This window comes from Dendroctonus ponderosae, unplaced genomic scaffold, assembly GCF_020466585.1.
Source record: "Dendroctonus ponderosae isolate FM_Combo_2020 unplaced genomic scaffold, Dpon_F_20191213v2 Dpon_F_20191213_5, whole genome shotgun sequence".
Taxonomy (NCBI): Eukaryota; Metazoa; Arthropoda; class Insecta; order Coleoptera; family Curculionidae; genus Dendroctonus; species Dendroctonus ponderosae.
Window position 1 is genome coordinate 8489086 of NW_026018715.1, and position 26147 is coordinate 8515232.

The 26147-nt window shown below is 33.7% G+C and overlaps 2 protein-coding genes and 1 long non-coding RNA gene across 4 annotated transcripts in view; 2 read left to right on the plus strand and 1 right to left on the minus strand.

The window, feature by feature from the left end:
- Window positions 1-26147, minus strand: part of LOC109539619 (rap guanine nucleotide exchange factor 4) — a 104953-nt gene that overhangs the window by 43928 nt on the left and 34878 nt on the right. Inside the window, exons 2-4 of one of the 2 annotated variants that reach the window (XM_048666342.1) lie at window positions 24250-24392; window positions 15495-15586; window positions 3819-3965 (exon numbers count right to left, since the gene is read on the minus strand). In XM_048666342.1, coding sequence (XP_048522299.1) covers window positions 3819-3965; window positions 15495-15586; window positions 24250-24392 — 382 coding nt within the window. Of the gene's footprint in view, window positions 1-3818; window positions 3966-10109; window positions 10368-15494; window positions 15587-24249; window positions 24393-26147 lie in introns of those variants that run through there. The other variant, XM_019907483.2, reaches the window with a different exon arrangement.
- LOC109533625 lies at window positions 4566-6772 on the plus strand. The gene is made up of 3 exons (XM_019898998.2): window positions 4566-4686; window positions 6143-6391; window positions 6450-6772. Exons 1-3 carry the CDS (start codon window positions 4624-4626, stop codon window positions 6573-6575), a joined length of 438 nt encoding a protein of 145 aa, XP_019754557.2. The 5' UTR covers window positions 4566-4623; the 3' UTR covers window positions 6576-6772.
- Window positions 13968-16189, plus strand: LOC125504432. Its single transcript, XR_007281484.1, has 2 exons — window positions 13968-14192; window positions 15512-16189. It is a non-coding gene; the product is annotated as an uncharacterized LOC125504432 (long non-coding RNA).

Here is a 26147-nt window from a genome sequence, read left to right on the forward strand (position 1 = left end):
GGACGGTAATTTTCCCCATTAAGTAAACGCCGAAAACGACTAAAATTGATCGTGAAGAGAATAGCATTTTTCAGCGGCTAAGTAATAGAAGGGCTTTTAGAAGCCAGAGCAGCCAACAAATAAATATTCAACTTAACCGCAATTAAGTCGCTTAGCAAGTGTATCAAAAAGCAATACTGGCAACCTCACAGCAAAATATCAATTACTAAACCGAGGTAATCTGCCTCAATTTGCATCAATTCTCTAGGGACATATTTTAACGAGGCAATTAAACCTCTCTATTTCATTTCCGTTCTGCTCTTGCTAGCTTAAAATGCTTAATTTATGCGTCCCTGAAAAATGAAATATACTTTTGGGGACAGTTTTGCATCGTTTCAGTCGTTATGTTTTATGGCCACCATAATTTTATCCCGCCATTTCCTGGCTCGAAGTGCATGTTCAGTTGGGTCAATAAAGTTTTTCAGTGACCAGCAGTTAACGCACGATAAAAAATGCATAAAGGAGTTACATAGTTTGAGGAAGTAGACTAGAATCATCAGAATCTGCGTCTGGAAAATGGACTGCGGATGGTTTGGAAAATAATAAGGGATCTAATTACAAAACCGTAGGTGTTTGCAAAGTCGGGGAAAATCGAGCTCAATTTTCAAAATAGATTTCAACATGTAGTTGAGGAATTCGAAAGGAAACGTGATATGAGGGTCTATATAATTTTGTCGCCCGATAATCTCGCCCTAAACTCTTTGGGCATTCGCAATGTTCAAAGAAATCGAACCCCATTAAGAGCATACCTACTTTATTAATAGGTACTCTGTTTTAGAAGAAATGCTCGAACGTCCAGAATGCCAGGCGTCCTACCACCTACTCCTTTAGGTTGGTTGGCATGTGACGAAGTTGGAAAGCATAATTGAAAAATTTCTCTAGAAGGCAATTTAAAAAAAATGTAGTCTCCTTGAGAAAAAAATGCTTGCTGTTTGTGCCCCTAATTGAATTTCTCTTAAGCGAATGATCGTTTTGGCTTTCTCAAATGCTCATCTTGATTTATAATGGATGTTTCATTGATTTTCTTAGAGAGTTTTTAATATTTCCAATATCTACCTAAACGTGTAAATTTTTGGTACTGAGTGATAATTTTGGCAAAAATTCAAATAGATTAAAAAGTAATAGTGTAAAGTATCGGTTTACACATGGAACCCATTGTATACAAATCATTTGTAGTCTTATTATGGAGTTTTGTACTACATTTAATTTTCATTCAAAAAAATCAAGAACTTGTCTTGTGCTGGCTGAATGTTCATTAAGTGAAAGAACAATTATTATATATAAAGTCAATGATTACGAATTTGAAGCATTTTTCCTGCCAATGCAAAGAAAATAAAGTTGGATGCAGTGGAATGTAGGAAGTGAGTAAACATGAAATAAAAAGAGAGAATTTGAATAAAAAAAGAATGAGTTTTAATAGCTGTATTGTTTTGAAATTTCACAAGAATTTAGAACTTGATTGATGCTCAAAGTTTCGCTTTCCTTTCAGGGGTTTCCCTTCAAAAGGTCAGGGCGTTCGTGGATACAATGTGAGCTCAGCACTTCGATCTTGCATGCCAGATGATTGTTTCTTACAGAAAATTTAGATTTTATTAAGCTTTGCAGAAATATTAGCAGATGTAGATTCGAATAATGTTGCAAACAGAACAATCAGAGAAATTAATTTCAATGAAGAGGAATTAATATTTTATAACTAACCAGCGGATAAAAAATCTGAAGTGAAAAACTAATAGAAAATACGTTACTACTGACAACAAAAAGGAACAATAGATAATTCGATTAAAGGGAGAATCCCGAAAAAAGTTGAAAGTTGTAAAAAAAGCAAATTTCGGAGGTTCAAGAGATGGCATTATATTCACAAAAAAGAATAGAATCGAAAGATGAATGACAATATAAAACGCGGATCTCAGAAGGAAAAAATTAAAACAAACTGAAGAAGACAAAGAGCTGACTAGCATCAGTAGGAAAACGTGTTCGAGCCAGTATAATTAGAAAATGTTGGTTGTTTTGCTGCTGGTAAGTTTTTCAAAGATTTTCTTTGGGGAGCTGCATGCTTACAAAATGTTAGAGGAAGTAATGGAAATTCAAGAATTTCTGGAAAAATATAAAACCTTCAAAGTTCAAATAGGGTAAAAAAAGTGAGTTGCAGGGACGGAAGACAGAAGAGGACAATATCAAAAAATGAGAAAAACAAAATAATTCTCCCAACAGAAGGCAAACAATGTGATGGAAAAAATTAATTGTAACATTTGCTGACGTTCATAGGAAAGAATGATAAATTACCAGAGAAAAAGTTGTCCAAATAATAAGAGCACTAAAATATGGAAAATTTAACGATATTCACACAAAATTCACAGAAATGCTGAAATTAACTGCAGGAAAGGAAAGCAATAATTTAAGTCTGAAGACAAAATACAATACATAAGATGTACAACACAGGCAAATTATGGCAATTGGGCTTTTATAGCGTTTTTCATTTTACAGTCTTGACACAAAAATATTAATAGGTGTAGATTCGAATAACTTTTGGGTACAGAACAACCGTTTAAACGCAGATAAATGAATATTTGTAAATAACTAGCGGATGCAACGTGCAGACGAACAGGAACTGAAATTAACTTTATTCTACTAAACCTGAATTTTCAGAAAATTGCCGAAATTGAAAGGTGGGGAGAGGAACAGCTGCATGAAACAAAAAAGCAAATAAATATACGTTAAAATTGAGAAAGGAAAAAAACAATACTGAATTGGACTCAGCGAGGAATCGGATTGACAAAAATGAGCAGAAATAAATGCTGAATGGCACAGGTAATCATTGATCTTACGAAGAAAAAAGCAAAACGCAGAATAGTTCTCCCAAAGATTATCTGGAAAAGTTGGTGATTGGTGAAATGGGATCAAATGCGGAATTATTAGGAAATTTTGTTAGGAGAGTTAAATGTTTCCAAAATTCGAACAAATAAAAGAAGTTCAGTGACGTTGCCAAACTCCTAATGTCCCAGTAAAATAAAATAAGTGAGAGGCAGGCACGGTAGATGGCAGAAGACAATACTAACAAATTAGAAAAGCAAAATAATTTTCAAAACAGAAGGCAATTTCATAGATAAAGACACACAATCAAATATTTTCCGAGGTTTATATACTTGACATCCTGCTACCCACAGATACTGGAATAAACGAAAAAGAATAAAAAATAATGAAAGAAGAAGTTGCCCGGGTAATCAAAGGACTGGAATATGGAAAGAAATGCTTAAATTATTTTCGAGAACGGAAAGTAATAGCTTTAATGTGGCCGAAGAAGCATAACTCTTCCCAATGCGACGATAAAAACATTTTAACTCTAATGTATTTTGGGTTTATAGTTTTTCTCAGAACAATCTGTACACGAATCTACAAAAAATGCAACTAAGAGATGAAATTGTTAGTTAAGTGATAAAATTATGAAATCAACTACAAACCTTCTTGGGTGTCTTGGGCTCTATTTGATTTCAAATACATTCTGTTTGTCTAAATCATTTTCATCTTACAGTAAATATTTTTGGAGATATTTTGCTTAAACTGTTTATCTATAAACTTTCTTTAGTTTTGCTTCGGTGTAAAGCCGACATAATCAACAGTATTCTGTTAATAGCTACCAGCCTGATTCAGTCTTTAATTGATAATGTTTCCAACGATGCCTAAACTATGCAACTTTGTGACCTCACTTCAAAATTGAGCTGACACCAAAGGCTTCTTCATTTTAACTGTCCATAATTTTTCATTTTACCGTGAACACTCACCTCCCAAATAAGCTTAAAATCCTGCTGTTCCACCCTGAGCAATTCGCAATTGGTTTGAGTAACGACCGTCGTGTCTCTTGGCAGATCCTGAAGTATGGATTCGCCAAAAGTCGCTCCAACTCCCAGGGTGCATAGCGTTACAGTGGTCTAAAACAAAGCAAAATTGATCGTGTTTATTTACCTATAGAGTTAGCCGTTAAGTTAAAAGTTATACTGTGCTGGGAAGTTGAAGAAAATTCTTTAATGAAATAGTGCCAGTAATAATGCACTTTGCGGACCTTTACAAAGCCTCTTGCGGGCGCATTTACATATTTTAAAGCCGCCGTTTTAAATTGCCATGTATAGACAGAATTTCCACAATTTAATTAAAAGTTCGCAGGTTCACACCATGCAATTAACATGTAAATTGGACCTACATTGTGACGGAAGTGGCTTCATAAAGCAATGTCTAATCTCCATGAGAACTGTTAGCAGTCTTTAGAAGGTAAAGCATTGAAAGCTGGATACGATTAGATTGATTATATCTAATGTGGAGTTAAGAGCTCAGAGCTGACGCTCTTGATTGCACTTAAATAGACAGAAACGTTAAATATTTTTTTTTGCACCGTCATTAATTATAGTAGAAATAAGCCTGACTCATTGGCATTGTAGGGAAACATCAAATGTATTATTTTCTACGAGCAGAAGCTATTATGCAGATAACAAAAATTACTAGACGGGCTAATTGGCTATTTAAAACCGAAGGGATCCTTTTCGCGAAGCAGATAGTCTTTGAAGTGGCACAACGTGACACCGAATACTAAAAATGTGGTGCAAAATTAGTCAAACATCGGTTTGCGCCTTAATAGTCGTTATTTTAGCTATACAGGTAGGTAGAAAATGGCTATTGTATAGGGTTACTATGCACTTTGGGTTAAGGAAAATGGAAATATTGCACGGTTTACGAAATCGTCAACTAGTGAAAACATTCAAATATGCGTTTTTGTTAACTTCTTTCAAATTGTCTGGTAATTCAACGTTCCACGACATATTAAGTGTGAACATAAAATTTGTTAACTTGAAATTTATATAAAGAACTGAAATTGCAGAATTTTTGTTTTTGTTTTAATTGCCTTTGTAAATAAATCTGTGTAAAAACGCAAATCAGTGTGGAAAACTACAATTGTATCACTTCATATGCCCATGATAGAAAGGCGAATGGAAGATTTTCAGAGTAGATTTTTTCGTAGACTTTCGGAAAGAAGAATTTCTGAAGAGATAAGCAAGCTATCCGTGGGCAGGCCCAGCATTGGAAAATATTAAAAATAATCAGTGCAAAGTAATAAAACTGAAATTTAAAATAATGTTTTTTCTAACATACGATTTTTCAGCTATGTACAAAAATCCATAATTTACTCAAAAATATTTGAAACCCACGTTATAAACTTGGATAATGGGTTTTGATAAAATTAGGCTAAAAGTTTCAGGTTTTTCGTTAAGAATACATACAAAAATATTTGTTTTCCAACTGTTGGCCCAGCAGGTCAAAATAAATGCGTTCTTTGTTGGTATTTCAATATTTTCCCATAAAAAAAAATTGACGAAAAAAAGTGGGGTCACAAAAAGTTACAATTATAAAATTTGCTACATAAAAAGTATAAGAATGACAACAAAATTTGAACCTATAATTAAGCAATTAACCATCATATGCTCACTTTGAATGCTTTAAGAAGTTTTGGATTCTCTTTAAATAAGGTACCAAAAACATATGGAAACAGAGCTAAAAGTAAACTTTTAAAGTTACTAATTGCCATTTCTCTCCAGATATTTTGGCCACCCCTCCTCCTTTATGGTGTTTTGAATTTGAGAATCTTTTTTAAACATATAAACGTTTAAGAAGCACTTAAAGCCATGGTATGAATATAAATTAAATTGATTTATAAAAATAATTTGTACCGCTTTTATTATGTGCCATTTTAGTTTCCATAATAAATTTTGCATCAACATTCCTATTTGCTCGACTCAGAGCCTGACCTTAAAAGCATACGTCTCATTAAATTCTAAGCATTTCCGGATTACTCTTAATAAAAAATTCCACAGCATTGCTTCCATCTACTGCATTAATCCGGATGATATTCCAAAGAGAATCAAATGGAAATTAAAATTAATGAAACTTTCGGGTCCGAATACTTCAACGTAAATACAAATCAGCATTATTTAATAGATAAATAGAACATTACCCAAGTTCAAACTACCGCGATACCCAACATGGTTTTAAATGCGAATCTAATTTAAAGCGAATGTGTTTGATGTTTTCATAACATTCAGAAATCGTGTTTTCCCAGGTTAGAAGTGGGCACCTAGCGAATTTGGAGCAATGCAGGCAAAAGTTTCTAGAGCAAACGAAGAACTTCGATTTCAGTCAAATTCCCAAGTGCTACAATGCCAGTAAATTGGCAGAAGCCAAACGTTACGCGGACGTTTTTGGAGGACTAGTTCAGTCTGTACCAGATGAATGTAAACGACCGAATACATCGAACTTTAAGCTTTGCCTAAGTAGTACTTTGGCGTATCTGAGAAACCACATTCAAGAGGTAAGTTGAGCTCTACATTTGAAGCAAGTGCAAATGTTTCATTGCCAACAATTTTCAGTTTCAAGTGAGCATCGCCGGCAGCGTTAATGCTTTATTTGATGGGGCCAAAATCTGCGTGGACATCGCCACTCAACAGTTTTCAGATCTTGATCAGTATATTGCAAAGGGATGTCCTGATAACTGATTCAATTAAGCTGTTAATTCATTATACGCCCCTTAAACTCGTCGAGAGTTTTAAAATATATTTCGTTTCAAGCAGCAAGACAACACTGAAGAAAAATTCCCCCTTTCTTCGTTTTTTTCTCACCGGCGGACAACTGAAAAATTGACTTTAGCTCTTGGAATCGACATCCATATTTAAATAAATCCGGCTGCATTATTCATGTGTATTTGTAATCGAATCTGGTATGAGATAGAACGCCTATCGATCTGGAACAGATTCCTGTATTCGCTCTAACGGTACAATGCGCTGTTTAAAGTTAGCAGTAAGCCCGATGAAGAAGCAGCTTTTCCAAGTTTCTAACTTAAACTTCTTTAGTGACGAAATTAATATTCCTGTGCAAAAATCCCCTACAAATATTAATGACGGATTTTATCAATCTCATTTCTTTTGCAGTCGCTTTCTGGAAACTAAAAGTTGTTCGAAACGTAATAACTACGCAAAAGAGTTGGGAACGTTTATAGATGCTTGAAATTTTTAATTTAGATTTTTCAGTCAATGTCTAAACGATACTGCATTTGACGACACTGGATGACCGTTATCATTTCAATCCGACTACGTAGCTTCTTCATGGTCAATATAGTAAAGTTTTCGGCAATTTCCATTTCTTATCCTTTATTGGAACGTTACTGTAACGTAATGACCGAAGAGAAAAGCGCTTGAAGGGCAGCCAAACGTTTCGCACCATTTACCATATTCTATTCCGATTCAGTCCACGTACATGGAAAGCTACTCAGAGTTTCTTTAAGAAATAATATTCTACGCGCATTTTGGCAATTCTATCCATCGCCTGATGATATAAGTATGCAAGAGCAAACAGTGTTTAATGGTATTTCAGGCCAGAATTGATTACTAGCCAAGAGTTTTCCTGAAACTTTAGAGCTTAAGACTGCAGGATAGATCAATAGCTTTTCAAAGTAATCAAATGCTTTTTGAGTAGCGATAATTTGCTCATTTTCACAACAGTAAATGTTGGTCAACAGTTCGTTGCAAGCTTTCTAAATTGCCCTATTTGACAAAAACCGAATGATGCTCATTTAGGTGATTGGGCAGGAGTAGCTTGACTTTTAGAGCCAGCCAGTTTTGTGAGGCTCTTGTTACGAGAACCACTTACTTATAAAAGCCGTTTGAAACTGGCGAAGCTGAAAGCTCTTCCAACGCCAGAGTTTTCTATTTAGAGGCGTTTTCGAAAAAAACTCGTGTGCCACTTCCTGGAAGCTTTCGTGTTAGTAAACCATATGTCTCTGGATGCATTTCGGAATTTTTAGCTAGAAAGTGCAAGAGCTATAAACATGAGGTAAGCTGCAATGGGATTTTTGTGAGATTTATATTTGTCAGACCTTGTGATTTCATAATGTAAGCAGAAACATATACTGCAAAGAACAACACTCGGAAAATACATTTCAGTTTCATGTGGGTATAATTTTTTTTCAGTACAATCTACTGCCATTTGGAAACAAAATTAATTTACACTTTGTCGGTATATTCAGTGATTGGTCTAAATTTATCCGAAATGTCGAAGTCGCAATGTCGCAGTACTTTTCGTTATTCTGTCTTTGGTGTTGTTGGAAAATTAGGGACAGCAGATCGTTTTTTAAACTCATACGTGAAAAAGCTCTTCCGGGTATATTTTCAATATTTCACAAGGTTTGATTTTAAGCTTGATGTTTTCTTATAACTACTTGCGACCTAAATTGCTGCTTTCTTTTAGCTGAATGTTTTCTATTTTTTCAGGTTTTGGCTGGGAAGTAATTTTCGTGATGTTTTTTTCATCTGATTTTGAGACTGTTGAACCTTCAAAAACATCTCTTAAGCAACATGTTTTCTGTTTCTCAGAAGCTCTTGATCGAGATTCAATTTATTGTTTGTTGGCGTTCCCTATTTTTCCGAAATATATTAAAATTGTGACCGAAAGAATGTTTGTAAATCTATGCACGCTTTAAACAAAGTTTAAAAAAACTGTAATAAACAATTCCTGCAATAAGAGTTCAAAAAAGTTAACACCATTTGGATGTCTGTAAACCCAAAACGTTTGTTTCTACGCAGAATCCACGTCCGAAATTTAATTTACTATTGAATTGTTATTCAATTGAATTAAAAACCTCTGTATTTTCCATTGTAAGAGACGGTATTAAAAGTGCTTAAATGAGATTTAAAAAAAGCAATTCAATAATTAAAAAGTTATTGATTACTTGTTGAAGTCGCCTGCAGCAGCATTTGTGAGTGCACATTTTTTATTTTTAAATATTGATTAAAATTTGGTTAACCATTAGACCACTACTGAGCAAGTTACATTTGTCTGAAAGTCGCTTGTTGCAAATGTTCATAAATTAATTGAAACTTCAATTTTTTATAAAATTTTGGGGTTTTCAACCTGAAAGAATTAAGGTCTGTGGAAACGTTTTGGACAAATGTCCAGTGTTAATATTCAGATATTTTGCTCAAAAAAAGTCTCGATTTCAAGAAGTTTTAGATTTGAGTGTTTTTTTTTGAATTGCAAAATCGACTCAAGCATGGCATGCTTTTTTTGAAGTTTCTCAATCCCCATTTGAGCCACATAATTCGTTTGGCATCGTTGGATAGAGAATTGAAAATTCGAGTCAAACATAACAACACGAGGGAGAAAATTCGAGTAGTTTTGACCCAGAAAGCGAAATCTTAATATCAAACATTGATAAGAAAGAAAAATATTGCAAAAACTAACATCGAAACTAAAAACCTCCAAACAACAGGCATCCTAAATGAAACTCCCCAACCTGTACGTTTGAAGGATATGTGCAAAAAACAAAAATTGGGCCTATAAAAAGCAATATCTATAAAAAGGGTCTTTCCGGATTATAGCAGATTCAATTTGGTTCACAGAGTCCCTTTTGAAATCAACTTTCGGAGTTCTTTGGTCTATTTTCTGCCTAAAGGGCGCTCAGTTATTTACATGGCTGGATGCACTTCTAATCTTCTCTATAGCCTGATATAGGGCACAGTTATTTTTGGGTCAAGAAAATTCATGTAAACATTATGTTCCACACATACGCTGGTTAATCCATCAGGAAAGTCCCAGTTTCAGAATGGTCTACTAAGAAAATACATATTGCGAAAGTATGCTTCTAGATTAAAGTTTAGGCAAATAATTCAAGTGGTTGTTTTACAGCGAATGATAATTATTAGTCATTGATGAAATTGAAGCATTAAGAGAACCAATCGAGCTATTTGTTTAGCCTGTTGAGCTGTTCTCTCTTCATTTCGCAAGTAATTATCGTTTGATATGTGATTGCAATTTGCTCAAATATGGAACCTGGAAATATGATAAACCGCAGCTAATTGCACTGGAATTTGCATATCAGTAGCCTTGTATTTTAGGCAAATATATTCCAAGTTCAGGATAATGCAAATTTTGGTTATCTGCGGCAGACAGTTCAATAATATTCGTATAATATTAACGTATTGACTTGCCTTGAAATAAAGCTTTTGAGTCGATATTTAATTCGTTGTCTTACTTACTTCTTCACATTGTTTCACTTTATATTTTCTGGCTTTACACCATCTGTTTCCACACTTCATTGAATCCAATCAACAGTCTATCAGTCTTCTACATTTGACAACAAACGCGAACTTTAGCTGAATGTTGCAACGAGCAAAAGCAACTCACAAAAGCCACGAACATTTTGCAGATTTACCGATACTCCCGCTAATTTATCAATGAATGAATGTCTTATCTGGGGATTTATTGTTATTTTTATATCTGAGTGCATATCAGTGATGGGAGATATTCAATGGAAAGAGATATAATGCGAGTTTGATAACTCGAGATAAAAGGCTTGATCAATTTGCACTGAATTATTAACAGGGCTATTGGCAGATTAAGCTACCTTTTTTCAAATATCGGCTCTGTGGATAGGGAACATTTTGCTTTTATTTTTAGCGATGTCCCCTTCTCAAATATTCAAGTTCAAATTCAGTATTTTGATTTTCATTCTGTTTATTTTTTCTTGTTGTTCCTGAGCTACTTCTATTACTAGTTTGGACTTTGAGTTATCCTAAACCTTTGAATTTATACCGTGTTTGGTTTGCATTTATTTGCACATTTTCTTAAGAAACAAATTAGTCGTTCAGTTCTATTTATTTTTGCTTTTGTCGATTTTATCACTACCGATTTAACGCCACGACATTTGCACTTACATACTGCGGTTCAGAACTTCGTCTTATTCCCGCATATATAACTTTTTTTCAAAACAACATCTTTGTCGATTTAATAAAATTCCCCATTTCGTTCCGCTGAACTTGAACTAGTTACATTCATAAAGGGGCCACTAAAGAAATAATTTATTTCCCTGCAACCTTTAACGCTAATTTTCTAAATGAAGGCATTTGAACTTTGAACAGCACGTAATTAGCGTCCTTCGCCTAGTTCCTATCCATTTATTTGAACTTTGTATTGTGTGCACTCCAAGAAAACTTTTAGCTAATGCTTAGTGTAGTAAATGGTGTAAAACATCCATAATTTTACACAAGAAGTTTACATTTAAAAACTTGAAAATCCACTTCAGACCATGCGTTGAGTGCTGATATCAATTCCTTTTTGCAAGCAGTTTTATAGACAATTTTCTTGGTTTTCTTATTTGGGTTTTTATTAGAAATACTTTAAATCCCTGGTTTCTAGCTAGTTGACTAAATGACAAACCACAACAATTTCGTGTATATAACTTCTAAAATTAGATAAAACAAACTTTACTCCGAAAGCATTAATTTGCATGCGCGCTGCTGTTGTAGCTCTATTTACAACCGAAGCAACTAAAATAAACTTCCTCTGCAGATTACTATCATTATTTTGAAACATTACATACCCAAACACGAAGCCTTTTTACTGCGCTTTTGCTTTATTTTATTGCAAAATCTGGCTAGAACTTTTACTAAAATGTATGCTAATACTGTTAGCGGAAACTATTAGCAAGTTTAAGGTAAAGGAACTTCAAAAGGAGCAACAGCATACTGTATAAATTACTTAAAGTAAAACTTTTGACTATAAAGAAACGGAGAAACTAGCTTTATGTGCCAGGTTTCAAGTAGTATTTATGAAGCTTTCACGTGCTTATCGTTGTAAACACTAATAAATTCAATTTGCATTTCCCGAGCGAAGAAAGCCTGTTCACAAATGATATCTGAAAAATTCACTGTTATTATATGGCATTAATTCTACAGGTGCCAATTCTCCTTTTCCGTGCTTCTTATCATATTCAGATCTCTTCCGCTTGAAGCTACTTTGCCCGAAAAATTCAAAATTTAATTTCATTGTAGCTTGGCGACAAAGCTCTCGTTTACGCACGAAAGCAAAACAGTGAATTCAACAGAATAATATTCAACTAAAACAAAACGCTGAAAAGATTTCCCTTGCGCCGAGTTAGAAATATTTGTACTTCGAATAAGGAAAACCAACTGCTTGAAGCTTGAAGGAAACCAAACTTTTATTTACAGCCGGATTTTAACCATTTATGGATCAAAATAATGCTTCGTAACGCCTCTCCATTGCAGGTTTAGTCGTTAATTTATTTTCGGTGATTGTGGGAGGAAGAACGTTTTTATTTATACGTGATGGTTTTATTAATCATCTCATCAAATCGCAATTACGGTGCGGTAAAATTGGGAGTGATTGAAAAGCTTACTTGTGTCTGTGTGTAAAATCCCTACGTAGGAAGTAAGACGAAAAAATCTCTTTCTGTGACTTGTTATTTTGTCTTTGGAACCCTATTTCACTGCTCCTTGACACAAATAATTAAATATCTACTGCGTTGATCAATTTATCAGAGACCTTTGTCCATTCGGCTTTATTTCTCATAGATCCGGAACTAGGCTAATCCTTCTGGAGGACACTTCAGATCCATCCACTAAGCTCTTGAAACTCGATTTACAGAAAAGTCCACATGGAGAAAATTGATATTTCGGAACTGTTCAGGTATTTCCCAAATAGTGTTTTAATTATAACATCATTAATTGCCGGCAATTAAGACAACAATTTAACGAATAACACTAAGGACATAATTAGGCTCTGCAGCCTTTTATTAAGACACACAAGGAAAACTTGAAGACAAGCTATTAAAATTAATTAGCTAAAATTGATTTATGAGTTTAGCAGTCTGAGATTTAATGAAAATGAATGACACGGTAATTGCCCTGTTCCAGTGACAAAAGCTGCCGAATTTAATATGAGTTTTAATATAAGACTTTTTTTTAATTTAATATAATAATATTTTCATAAAACTGCCCGCATTTTTAGTGATTGATATTTAGACTTTGCCAATGTATATCTTTTTACATCAAAAAAATGATTTAACGTTCCAGTTTCTGAAAATTTGTAATTTTAGCCAATGTGGATTACTATCGAATAAAACGAGCTGAATTGAATCAATATGTAATTAATGGCACAGAAAATGAGCTAAAAATTTCCAAATTGGCTCTAAACTCTTAAACTCTATAGCAGCTCCAGACGATTTTGAGGATCAATAATCAGCTCTAATAAACAGGCAAATCGACCTAAAAGATGACTGCAACTAGCATTTTTTAAACCTCCATTAGAGACCGAAATTGGATTCGCCGTGCCTTGAATCACATTCATCTTGAACAGATCTTTTTGAATGAAATGAGAAACTCAATGCAGTTTGAGTGAAAATCACGCCAGAGCAACTTTCGGAAATTGCCAGCAAAAAGTCAGCAGATAAACTACGTTGCGAAAGGAAAATTAAGGGAACTTTCGAATGAAACGCAACCAAGACGGTTAGGGAGATATTGATAGATTTATTCATTAAAATTAAATTAGCAGCCAATGTTTTTCCAGATATTGAAGGCCTTAATAAAGCAAAAATCACAGGTAGTCACTGTGATAAATGCAATTAATTCTCCAACAGCATGTGGGGCAAACGATGTTTTCCGAAAGCTTATTTGCGCTTAAATTCGGGTAAAGCTTTAATTGGGTGTATTGATAATTGCACTCACACCTGCAAATTTATCGCACTTTCTGCGCCTCCTCCTTCATCATTGAAAACATTTCCAAACAGTGTTACATGATGGGTGTTTTTTTTATTTAGCCTTTAGGTTTTGATGTGTTTCCACAAGAGTGAAGAAACAATTTGTCCCCCAGGATCAAATGCCGAAAGTTGTAAATACGCGTTAAATTGATTGCCTTGGGTCACTTCTGATTTGTTTGCCTGTTCTTGTTGAGACCTTTCTTTACGCTTGAATTTTTCCAAATAAACTTTTTGCCCTTCGCCCACTCTACCTTCAATTGTTCGGTTAACGATGCCAACATTAAATTGAGCAGTTTAACAGTAAAGTTCTATGAAATTTAAACCATTAGAACGAATATGGGTGTTTTTACTATCTACATTAATTAGTGCACGTGTAAAAGCATTGTAAACATCATAGCTGATATTTGTTATATGGAAATGGGTTCAGCTTCTAATGGAAAATGAACATGCAGTGCAAATGGCCAATTTACGACCGTCATTTTTAATTAATCGATCCTTAATAGTTGTTGTTCTATGCACAGTAATGTGGACAATAACGCACGCGGATGAAGCAGTAATTATCCGGGTGAGTTATTGTTAATGCTGCAAGCAGAAAGCTATTCTTTGTCTATGAGCGTGCGGGAATTATCTATTATTGAACGATTTTAATCTATGTTTTATCATATTTCCTACAACGGCCATAATCAACGTCAGCTTTTTTGAACACTATTTAAAATACAGTTATTTAAAACGCCTACGTTTCGTTGAATAAAAGAGGACAATCAATCAAGGAAGGTAGAAAAATTTCAGTAAACACAATTAAGTTAATTAAAAATATTAACAAGTAAAATCGGTTTTTAGCGACGCATATGTGTTTTTAAGCAATGTGTCTCCTTACGCCCTAGATCTAAATGCAATAGAGCCATTGAAAACAAATGAATGCTTTCTTCACATATTGCTAATTTTCGTGCAAATTTCACTTTGTGTATAATTTGGTCAATTTATATTATTGAAATAAAAATTTTCTTTTTTTTATATAAACTACTTTGCACCGCAAGCGAGTCAACTAACTCTGTGATGGGCGAATAAAACCAGGAGAAAATAATGCTGCAAAAGTAAACTGCAATGAAGAAATATATCAGCGAATTTACCTGCGGCCTAAGTAAGCCCAAGATAATGGAGAGCCTCCTCAAAGTTGATAGAAAACGGATTACGGGGCTTCACCTTAATAAGAAAGTAAAAGTGGCTTCTGGCGTATCTGCTCCGTATCTTACCGAAAATCCTTAGAAGCAGATAGTCTTGACATGTGTATACTTTGGCAAATAGAGCGCAATTTATCGTTTGTGTATTTAAGTTGAAAGCACATTTTTTAGGCACGTTGAATTTGTAACAAAAATATTACAATTGGAAGACTTACTTTAACGTCCGTTTCAGGTTGGGTCACTCTAACTTTAAGAGATCCGGACATAACATACTTTGGTAAATAGAGCAAAATTTATCGTTTACTTATTTAAGTTGCAAGCACATTTTTTAGGCGCGTTAAATTTGTAACAAAAATATTACAATTGGAAGACTTACCTTAACGTCCGTTTCAGGTTGGGTCACTCTTTAAGATATCGGGACATAACATACTTTGGCAAATAGAGCGCAATTTATCGTTTATTTATTTAAGTTTCAATCGCATTTTCTAGGCGCGATGAATTTGCAACAAAAATATTACAATTGGAAGACTTACCTTAACGTCCGTTTCACCTTGGGTCACTCCAACTTTAAGAAATCCTGACATAACATACTTTGGCAAATAGAACGTTTTAGAACGAATTTATCGTTTATTTATTTAAGTTTCAAGCACATTTTTTAAAAAATATATTAAAATTAGGAGACTGACCTTAACGTCTGTTTCAGGTTGAGTCACTCTAACTTCAAGAGATCCGGACATAACAGCGTACCAGCACTTTCCCGTATCTCCTTGACGAAAAACTGCAACAAAACACGAAACCAATTAAAAGAAAAGCGCCGGAAAGTGAAATGCATAATTCATGTCGCTTCATTATTAGTTGAATTTAAATTTCCTGCTAATTAACATTGGAAATTGCTGAATATATTTGAGCTGCTAAATTCAAACAGTTAAAAGCAATAATTCACAGGATTATTCTCCTGCTGGAACGCTCATTTTGATAATTTATTCAGCGGCTTCTATACAGTGCAACAGCTAGTTGTTTAAGCATTTATAAATCGAAAATAATCAGCTATTGAAATTGAGCATATTTTCAAAATCAATAAAGTCCTGACCATTTTCACTGCTCTAATGGTTCAGACATTTCCAAACAAAAAATTAAACGTGTAAAGGCAAAAAAGGGGCGCTTCAGTTGCAATGAACATAAATCATTCCTGTGTTGTAACAAATCAGCTATGTTCGAATGCAACTGACCGAAGCTTGTGTCCCATTAATATCTCATGACATGCTTGTTAATACCCACAACCAATTGTGTTCTGACAATTTAATATTAGTTCACATGTTGTTCAATTGTTGCATGATTTGTTACTGCAATTTTAAATAAACATAGTTTGGACGTCAGTCAACAATGCGGTTTAATCCAAATGTTGTAAAATTACAATGTATTCAGATGTAGTCTCCCATTTCCTTCGCTAGTTTAGATTTTCTTGATAAATTGTCGGATTCTGGAACTTATTTAAGTTAACCCATGTGGTTAGTAAATTTCACAATATAAGAAGCAAAAGTATAACTATAATTTTCGGATGTTCAAGAAAAGATACGAATGTTTTCAGAAGTTATGAGTCAAATTAAAAACATTTTTTTTTGTAAAAGTGACAAAGCTGTTGTTATAACCGTTGCCTACTAAAGTAGCAAAGGGAAAGCAGAGGCAAAGCCAAATTATGGGGCTAATTTGACTTTAAAGGAAAACTTTAGAAACTTCAGTCTGCCCGGTTTTCCAAATTTAAGTGACTGACTCGGAATTTTTTATACATTTGAATATTTACGATGTTTTTTATTCTTATTTTGAATTTACTTCAATAAAAGTTATTAAACATTATCAAATCTTTAATTTTGTAAATTATAAATCTGCATTAGGGTCTTAAATAGCTATATCATAGCCAATGAACTAAAACTGGTAGTAATAAACTTAAATTACAACTAAAAGGTATAAAATACAGCAACAATACAAAAAAAATCATATCGTAAAAACAAAAAATCATGCTAATTTTTGTCTCTCTCCAATTATTTAATAACTTTTAGTTTAATAATGATGTCATTAAAATATGTAAACACTTCATACTCCATTGCATAAGCACCAACTCACAGATTATTTGTTCAGATTTTCTGGTTCACAGCAGAAAATAAAAATGCATATTTTTACTTTATTTTTCGTTATGTGCAGATCTTTCCAATCGTAATTTTTTACTTTACCTTTAATACTGTTTAATTTAACTTTTCTAACGAAGTTTTCTCGACTCTAGTTCTTCGACATTTGCATCCTCTCTCTTGTTATCCAAAATTAACTACTGCACTTGAAAACTGCATATAATTGCAAAGAATTATCTCTTAATTACAGAGTTACTTAGAGAAATATTTCATCCAATAAATCAGTTTTTAATAAAATGCACCTTAATTACGTTAATTTCTTAGAAAAACGCTGTTACTATTACCATTTACTCTTTGTTATTTTCCATTTGATTTTTACATTTTACTCTCCTAAATGGTACTAAGGTTATTAATAAAACTATGGTTAACAGCGTACTGCTTACATTAAAACATCCTGTAGATTCTATTCTAGTGGCAACGACTTCAAAAACTATTGTATCTCCAGACACATAAATATGAAAATAAAACAAGTATGAAATAAAAGCAAAGAGCGCTAGCCCGGCCCTAATAAATTTTCCAGTTAAATGGAAATAAAGATGCAGAGAATAAATTTTCTACGGTGCGGATTGGAACAAATAGCGAAAAATCTGAAAGCAAAAACAGTCCGCGAAAGATATAAAATATAACTTAATAATTAGCTTGTAGCAGAAGCAGCGAAGGGCTTTTAACTGGTGAAATAGTTAATTAAAATTTGGGAAAGTCAAGAAACTTTTGAACGCTTCCGAGAACTTCTAAATTGGTTAGTAGTTAGTAATCAAATAAAATATATTCTTGTTGTTTCCGGTAAAAAAATCCAATGTTTAGGCAACTATCAAAGTTTCTAGTCGTGGAAAACTCTGACAAAACTTCGACTTTTCCCATCTGGCTGAAGGTTTTAATCCTCAACTCTTTTTTGAATTTTCTAGCTATTGTTTTATTCCAGTTTTCTTGAGAAATGTTCCAAACGATCCGTAATAATCCTCTTGGGGTTACAATTTTAATATTCCAAGAATGGACATTGAACATTAATTTTCGTCCCACTGGCGGTCGAGTTAAATTGCACTAAACAACCGAGCCGAAAATCTCAGTTCTCTTTTCTTTTTTCCCTCTGATTGGATTAACGGGTTTAATGTCCCAAAGTTTTTATGTGCGGTCGTTTTGCAAAACTGAATTTTAAAGCACATATTAAAAAACTTATTCAGAACACTCATTCAATAAAGGTGCGAATGGAATATTGACTCGTCTACTTTACATAGTCAATTTCCATTTTTAAATATGAATTAAGCGGTTGAGGTGCTTTGAGGTGGGATTAGTTAAATGAGTTAATCTATTCCAGCTGGTATTTCTTCTCCCAAGTTTAGGGGGTCCGAGTAGGATTTTTTGCCCATTCTAATTACTTTTTAGTGTATATTTTTCCTATCCACAGGCGCGTCAGAATTTAATGGATTTTTTCTTCGTTCAAAACTTCTGTTTGAGGTCTGCTGTTGCAATGCTATTTTCATTTAACTCAAGCTTTGCATTTCGTGATAATTAATTTATTGGCTTATTCATTTTTATGGGCTCTAATTATTAATTATTTTTTAAAAGCCTTATTAAGTTTGGAAACCATTTCTGTACAGGAAGAGAGAACTCTAAGTGGAAGGCATTGAGGTATATGAGGGGACTACTAGATTTACAATATAATCTGGAATGTAAGAAATTATTTTAATTAGGTGAAAAAAAAAATTAACACAATATTTTTGTTATTATTCAATACATACAAACCCTGCTTCATAATATAAAATAGCGTCGTAAATTTACGCTTGGTATATGGAAAATGGACTGGAAACCATTGAACATTTGCAATTCCTGTCGTGCAATGGGTTTAGGATAAACACAATTAGTTTATTTTGACAAAATTCTATTTATTACCCTTTGATATTAACACGTTTACCAATTAGTGATAGATCCATTATTAAACGTATAAATTGCTCATGTTAAAGTGCAATTCTATGTATTAATTAATCACGTAAAATCCTATGAAAATATATTTTTGGGTGAAATTAGAAAATTAATTAACAGAAAAACGAAAAATGAAAGGGATGCAGTATGACAATATGAAGTAAACCTGAACAATATTAACAATTGCATAGTCAGAACTCGAAGATGTATTAGAGTGCAATATTATCAAAAATCGTCAGCAAACCAACTCCATATCGAAAGCCTTCCATCGAAAAATCCGAGCCCAAAAATACGTTTCTCAATTACATCTAGCGAATTTGAGGAGGATATTTGCGGAGAAGATCGTCTCTTCGGATTAAATAAAAGTCCCCCGACAACTCGCAGTAATAGAGTGATCCATTTCCCATCAAAAATATTTCCCTTTCGGGAACCCCTAACATACATATTCCGTAAATGTGATGACATAATTTTGGATTCACAAAAAGGAAAAATCACTTTTCAATCGGCCGTTTAGAAAATTGGGGGATTTGATTACGTTTTCGGGATCAAAGGTTTTGAAACTAGGGGAAAAGTTTATGCGGAAGACATTTTTTCCACTTTCTTTGTGTTTACGAAGATGATATCGAATGATATACTTTTTTCAGGCATTTCAGTATACCTTATTGTTGTTGATAAATGTCCGAGGTAAGGTCAAGCTGAGCCACTCGAAAGCTGTTGTTTTCGTTTTATTTCCGATAGAGTACCTCTTAAAAGCCTCGGCCATCTCAAATGTAATGGATTTTTAAGTTGCTTTTGTTCTCTCAAAATGATGTCGCCAGAAATCCCAGCCAATTTGAGCCGAATAAAAGCGACATTAAATTTTATTAGTTGGAAAGGATACTTTAATATTAACATTAATTAATTAGCAAGTTTCTATTGTTGAAGGAGAATTTGAGGTTGTGTCTTTTGTTCTTTAAAAACAATTTAAAGAAACTAGTTAATTGGGGCTTTTCTTTAAAAACTTTTGATCCGGCACTTAAATTTTTTCAACTGGAATATATACGTGATCCCTGCTTAAGTACCTATCAGATTGAACAATTTACCAACAAGGATTGCTAAACAGAATTTTTTTTATTAATATAAGTGTATGATGCAAAATCGTCATCAATTTAAGCGCAGTCACATAATGGTGTTTAATTTTAATATGCCCGTAGGAAGTTTAATGTTTGAATTAACAAACATGTCAGCAGATGCATATTATATATGGCTTTGGTTTCTAACTATCCAGATGTATATTATTCATTATAATTCCGGGACTAACGGCAATTGTCATAGTGAAATATTCGCAGTTATTCCATAGATAAAGCTTGGATATTTGCTCAAAAACTCAATAAAATCATATTGGATCAAGATTTTACTGAACTGCAGCAATCATTGGGGTAAGAGCAATAATCAAAAGGTCCAAAGTTTCAAATAATAAATAAAAATAAGTAAATTCAACTCATTTCACAGTGGTGTGAAAAAAGTAAAGGAAATAAATGTGTATCCCAGTATATCGAGGCCACGACTTTTAAGTCTAAAATGTTCACATCGTTTAGGGAACGAACTGAATGGGGCTGGTTAAACATAGTTGATAACAATGTTACTTAATTTGAGCAAAGTGGCAATGATTCTTGCAAATTACATCGAAATCTTTATCATTTCAATAAGCGCACAAATTGTGTTTTGATTTCTTTATGATGAAACGATTGAAGAAAGCTTTTTTCATGAAATTCTTTCGCAATTTAAAAAACATCTTTGTCGTTAAATCAGTCAGAAAAAACGAAACAAAAATTTAAAAAATTACCAATCGATTCTGAGTGGATTTTTCAATGCATTTATCATGCTGTGGCCTCAATGTGATTATTCCAGATTCAACATTGCGTCTTATTTTATTGCAAAATTCAACCTGTTTTCTGGTTTTTAACAACAGAATCTGGAAATTTCTACCCAGGTAACTGAACCCGTAAGCAATTGCTTCGCTTTTCTGGATTTGGAACATTTCGCAGTATCTACTCTAACCAGAAGGGGCCACTTCTATTTATGAAACACAATTCTCATGAAATAAGAGAGAACTTTGTAGTGAAACCAGCCAACCTTTCATAATATGCACAAGAAGGGCAATTGTTGTCGCTTGAGCAATTTCTTTTAATATGAATTGTGTATTTAATTTTCCAAGCTTTTGCGAAGGTTGCAATAAAACGCTACTTGCAATAAATCTCAGTACTGAGCTACAAACGGTGTTTGTTTGATATGCCAAGAAGCCGTCGTTGGAAGAATTTTTCCAGTCAGACAATCACTTAATTAAACACAGTTTAAACCAAATACGCGCACTTTCTACATAAATGGCAAGCGGCTTACATTAAACCTAATCTAATATCAAATGGTGATAATAAACAGGCTTGCTGGTAATCCGCCGCTTTACAGCTAGAACAACCGCATGTTTTCCAGCACATAACAAGGCCAATCAATTCAAAACAAGTTTTCCAAACGGCCCCAATTTAATAAAAAATATTTCCTTAATCGTAAAACATTCGGGCAATTTAAAAACCCCTGCGTTTATGCCCTTTCCGGAAAGCTAAAGCTCGAATCCTCGTAAATTCTCTGCTTTTTGGATAACGTTTACGCTGGGAATTGAAATATGCCAGCCATTATCTTGATATGAGCAACAATTGTTCAGCTTTCATAACAATTCAACATGTGCTTTTATGATTTTCGAATTTAATGTCTACAAAATGGCAGAGAAAATATTTATAGTTTTTAACATTTTTCTTATATCGAATTTAGGAATAAGCTGTTGAAATTCAGAAGTGCCTATTGAAAAAGTCAACAATTGATTCTTAGGAGAGAATGTAAAAGAAAAAATAAAAAAAATGCAAAACGGAAAACGCAATTAAATAAATCTATTGACTAGCGACAGTAGAAAAAGAGCATAAACCTACAAGTGGTCCATTCAATTGAATTGCGCAAAATAAATAAGAGGTTACATTCGAGTCAAGATGACCTGATTATTCCCAATAGCAGACTCTAAAATTATTGCACAAAACCGGTAAATGTTCCCTGAAGTTAGACCCATAAAATTAAAGATAATTTCCGCATAGTCGAAACAACCACTCATTCACTATTAATGCGATCAGAAAGCCCCATTTGCTAACATGTGCGGTTCAACCTGCGTTCTTAGGCTCATAAAATGTGCCTATCCGAACTTCCCACTTTCCTTTGCCCCAATGTTCAGATTGCTCGCCTTTCTTATTATCTCATGTAAATAAGCTCCTGGGATGTTCAACAGAATAATTTCAGTGGGAAGGAAAGTTATTAATTCGAATATTGCAATAAAGCCGCCAGTTAATTTAAATATGCAAAATCAACTTAGACGACATTCAATTGTGCTCACGAAATTAATTTAAGTGCTGTTTGAAATTGGCAATTAAGAGAAAAACACGTTTTCCAAATGGGCAAGTGAATAATGAAAACGAGGAAAGCTATTTGTGAAAGCACATAGTATGGGAGATGGGATAACTCCAGCCTAAACCCGGATTATCGTTCTTCCTTTTATCAACTTTATCACAAAAACTTCATTGCTAGTCAAAGCAATTCAGCATTTATTTAATTAAATAAGCGTTAATTAATATGAGTCCAAACCGATGTTGGCTGCAGCGTCTCAGTTAAATCCTCAATAAATTCTCAAACCCCCAAAAGGGCAGCCTGGTTTTAATTAGTTAAAATTTATAGCTGCAGTTATCTAACCTGATTTTGGATAAACGTCCGTTTGAGCGGTAAAGCGGGGTGATTTAACTTGCCTACGGTTTTCCAGCTGAAGAGCCATAATTAAAACCTATACTGGCCCCTAACAGTAGGGGAACACACCTTAATTAAGAAATCTACCTTTTTCAGTGTATTTTACAGTCAACTGAAAAAAATATTAAGAATTAAAACAAAAATTTTTTACATTCAATTGGAAATCAAAAGGTTATTTAAATTTACAAGGCCAAAATTAGAAGCGAATTGCAGAGATGCCAGGCCTTTAAGTGAATTAAAGGCTTTGTGAATAATTTGCATTGAAATATTGCTGCGTGGAAACATAATGGAGATGAAATTCCCAACAAAAAATGATAAACCCATTAGCAGAAGATTAAACGCACTTATGTGATAAATGGGAGTAAAATGTTGCATGTATACGTGCCTAATTGGCTTTTTCCGCAGGCAACTGGTAAATATTAGATCGGCAAAATAATGTTTTAAGTGTCTGCCAGCGCAGCGCACCTTATATAGGTTAAAGTAACCGCTTCTATTTGTTGATGGTTATGAAGTTGGGAGTTTATATTTGCCTCCAGACATAGGTTGAAATGTCTGGAAACAGCAGGGATTTTGATAAGCTGTGCAAATATTACAAATTAATTTTCATTTCCAGCCACTCACCGCTTCAATTCCCATTACTGTGGTGGTTTCGATTTTCTGCAATTTCTGCAAAAATAACCTAGCAAGACAGGAAATTGCTGGCAGAACCTCTCTGACCATATATGTGCAATAAGCATTTTGAAAATAACCACTCACTAGCTTTAAATAAAGCTTGATGTTTCTCCAATAAAAATCCTGCTGATCTGGACTCTTTCAGGTATAAGTAGACAAATTTTCAGATTAAGCCTGCTGAAAAATTGAGCCGATAGGTAGCAGGAACTTTGAAAACGCAGAGCATTCCTGCCTGCAGTGAACTTTAAGTGGATTTGATAGCAACTTAGCTAGTAGTTTGCAGCGAAATTGCTCTTCGAAGTTCCAGCAAACTTTGCTCAGTCCCTGATGGGTTAGTAAATTGATTTATCTGGAAATAAGCTATTTGTTCATAACACTGATTTAGTTTCACAGTATTTCTGATCGTCTAAGTTTTGCGACACTGCATGATATCTCCTTTCCGCGTCTGCACTTAAATTAATAGCCAAGTAAACGGCAGAACGAGGTTTATACTTGAATGTGTTTCTAAAACGAACAGGAATCGAGCAAATAAATTGCTTGTCTTGGCGGTAACTCTTTGGAAATAGCGCTGTGCCAACTGATAGGAAATAAACTTATCTCCAAAAGTTTCCATTAATTAGTTTGGCGAACATTTCAGACGTTGAAACAGCCCAATATAAGCGTTAGAATAAGATTGCACGGACAACGGTGTGATTTTCTGTAAACTTAGATGCAGGAAAATCGTCTTCCTAATTGAACTTTTTTGGTATTTCATTGTTTAATCAATCAAGCAAGATGATGTTTGCCCTAATTAGGTGGAAACCACACAATTTTTTTTCAATAAATCTAATATAAATCTGCAATTACTCACGTGTAACTTCGTTTTCCAGATCTTCGTAATAGCCACATAATGCCAGCTGTTGCAGGACGGAATTTGGCAAGCGGCAAAGTTGGTCCACGCGTCGCAATCTGGCACAGATTAGTTCTACGTCTTTTACGTTCCGATCACAGGGTCTGGAACAAAAAAAATCTACATTTTTTTAAACTAATCGCAACAGAACTGGATAATGGGCACGGCTGAAAACTAATGGATTTTCAGCTGTTGTTTCTATATCATCCGGCAAAGAGTTAAGTAAAAGAGCGAATTTAGAACAGTATTCGCAAAAGTGAATACTCAACTGTGAAACATAAAGTAAATGAAAATGCATCATAAAACTAGACCGAGAGTTTTGAGAACTAAATAGTAATTTTGCCTGTAAAGGAACTCTTAAGTATAAGGTGTTGAAGTTTCAGGCGACTGGTTTTTACTCTTTAGAGCCGCTGTTTTAATTAAAATCTATAATTGAAACGAGTTTTGGAGCCTCATCCATTTAATATATGCCCGCAATTTATTTAGTCGTTAATTTTGTCAGCAGCAAGTCAAATCAAATGCGGAACTTAAAGAACATTGCTGATGCAAAGCGCTCCAATAAAATAATACTTAGGAATCCAGAAGAACTTCCTAATCTACTTCAAGTAATTTGGAAATGTATAATAAACCAATAAAAAATGTAATTAAATTGTTTTTTTAGAAGGTTGCAATTAACTGATGTTTTTAAATAATTAAATTATATCGATTCGTAATTATTTATTCAAACATGATCACACGTCTGAGACGCGTAAGAAATCATATAAGACAAGCGATTTTGAAAATGATCAGGATGGAATTTTCTTTAAAAAACATGACTGTGGTTGCCGGATCACAGTTTAAGGCTACCTACTCTCTGAATATTTTCATGAGCAATTTCTATTATTACTAAAAACACTGGTGTGCACGTTAAAAAACACAATAATTATCCATGTATTTACATATAAATTATTTAGTATTGAAGTTATTAATTTTGCTATCCCATTAAATATTAGTAAAATTGTCATAAGTTACTGTAATAGTAAAATTCGGAATAACGAACAGTAGCTTTATTGTGTTCGACTCATCGAGCGCATAAACTAATTTCCCATACGAACATTTTGACAACTAAATGGTAATTTCAATATTTTCTGGCTCGTGGTAATATTCATTATTATTATTGAATTTAGTAAGTACATAAAACACTTTAATCGTTTTCGCCCCACACGGAAATAAAACTTTATTTTTGGGAGGCCAAGAAAACACTGAAAGGTTCTTATTAATCCCAAATAGTCTCACATAATATTGAAGATAATATTGATGATAATAATGAAGAAGATGATAATTATTTTTATATATTAGTTAAAGAATTGGGTAATGGTTGGTTTATAGATAATGGCCTAACGATCTTTTTATAGAACTAATTGTATTCTACTAACACAACTATTCGTTCCGAAGAAATCTATGGAAAAACTAGCATTTTTTCCGATTCTAGGACTTCTGTCATACTACATTAAAATTTTCCTCAATAATGCTCAAATTTTGGGTGCCAAATACCATTATAGAAGAGAGGTTAATACCAAGTATTAATGTTTCTCATGCTTTTAAGGTGTGCGTTGAAGGTTTGGTGCCCGGTGGACGTTAAGGTGAGTTAGTAGTTCAGTTCACCTCGTTTTCTTTGCGCTCTTTGGATCCTTTGTTTAACGTGTCTTATAACAATTTTTTGCAATATTTAAGTTCTACAGCTGCTTTCCATACAGAGGCTAGATATAACAACGCTGAATTTATTGTAAACTCAAACGAACCCACGCAAGCTCAAACTAAGCAAACTAATTCAAATAAAAGAAAAGCAATTTCCTTAAACTTCCCGATCCATTGTCAAT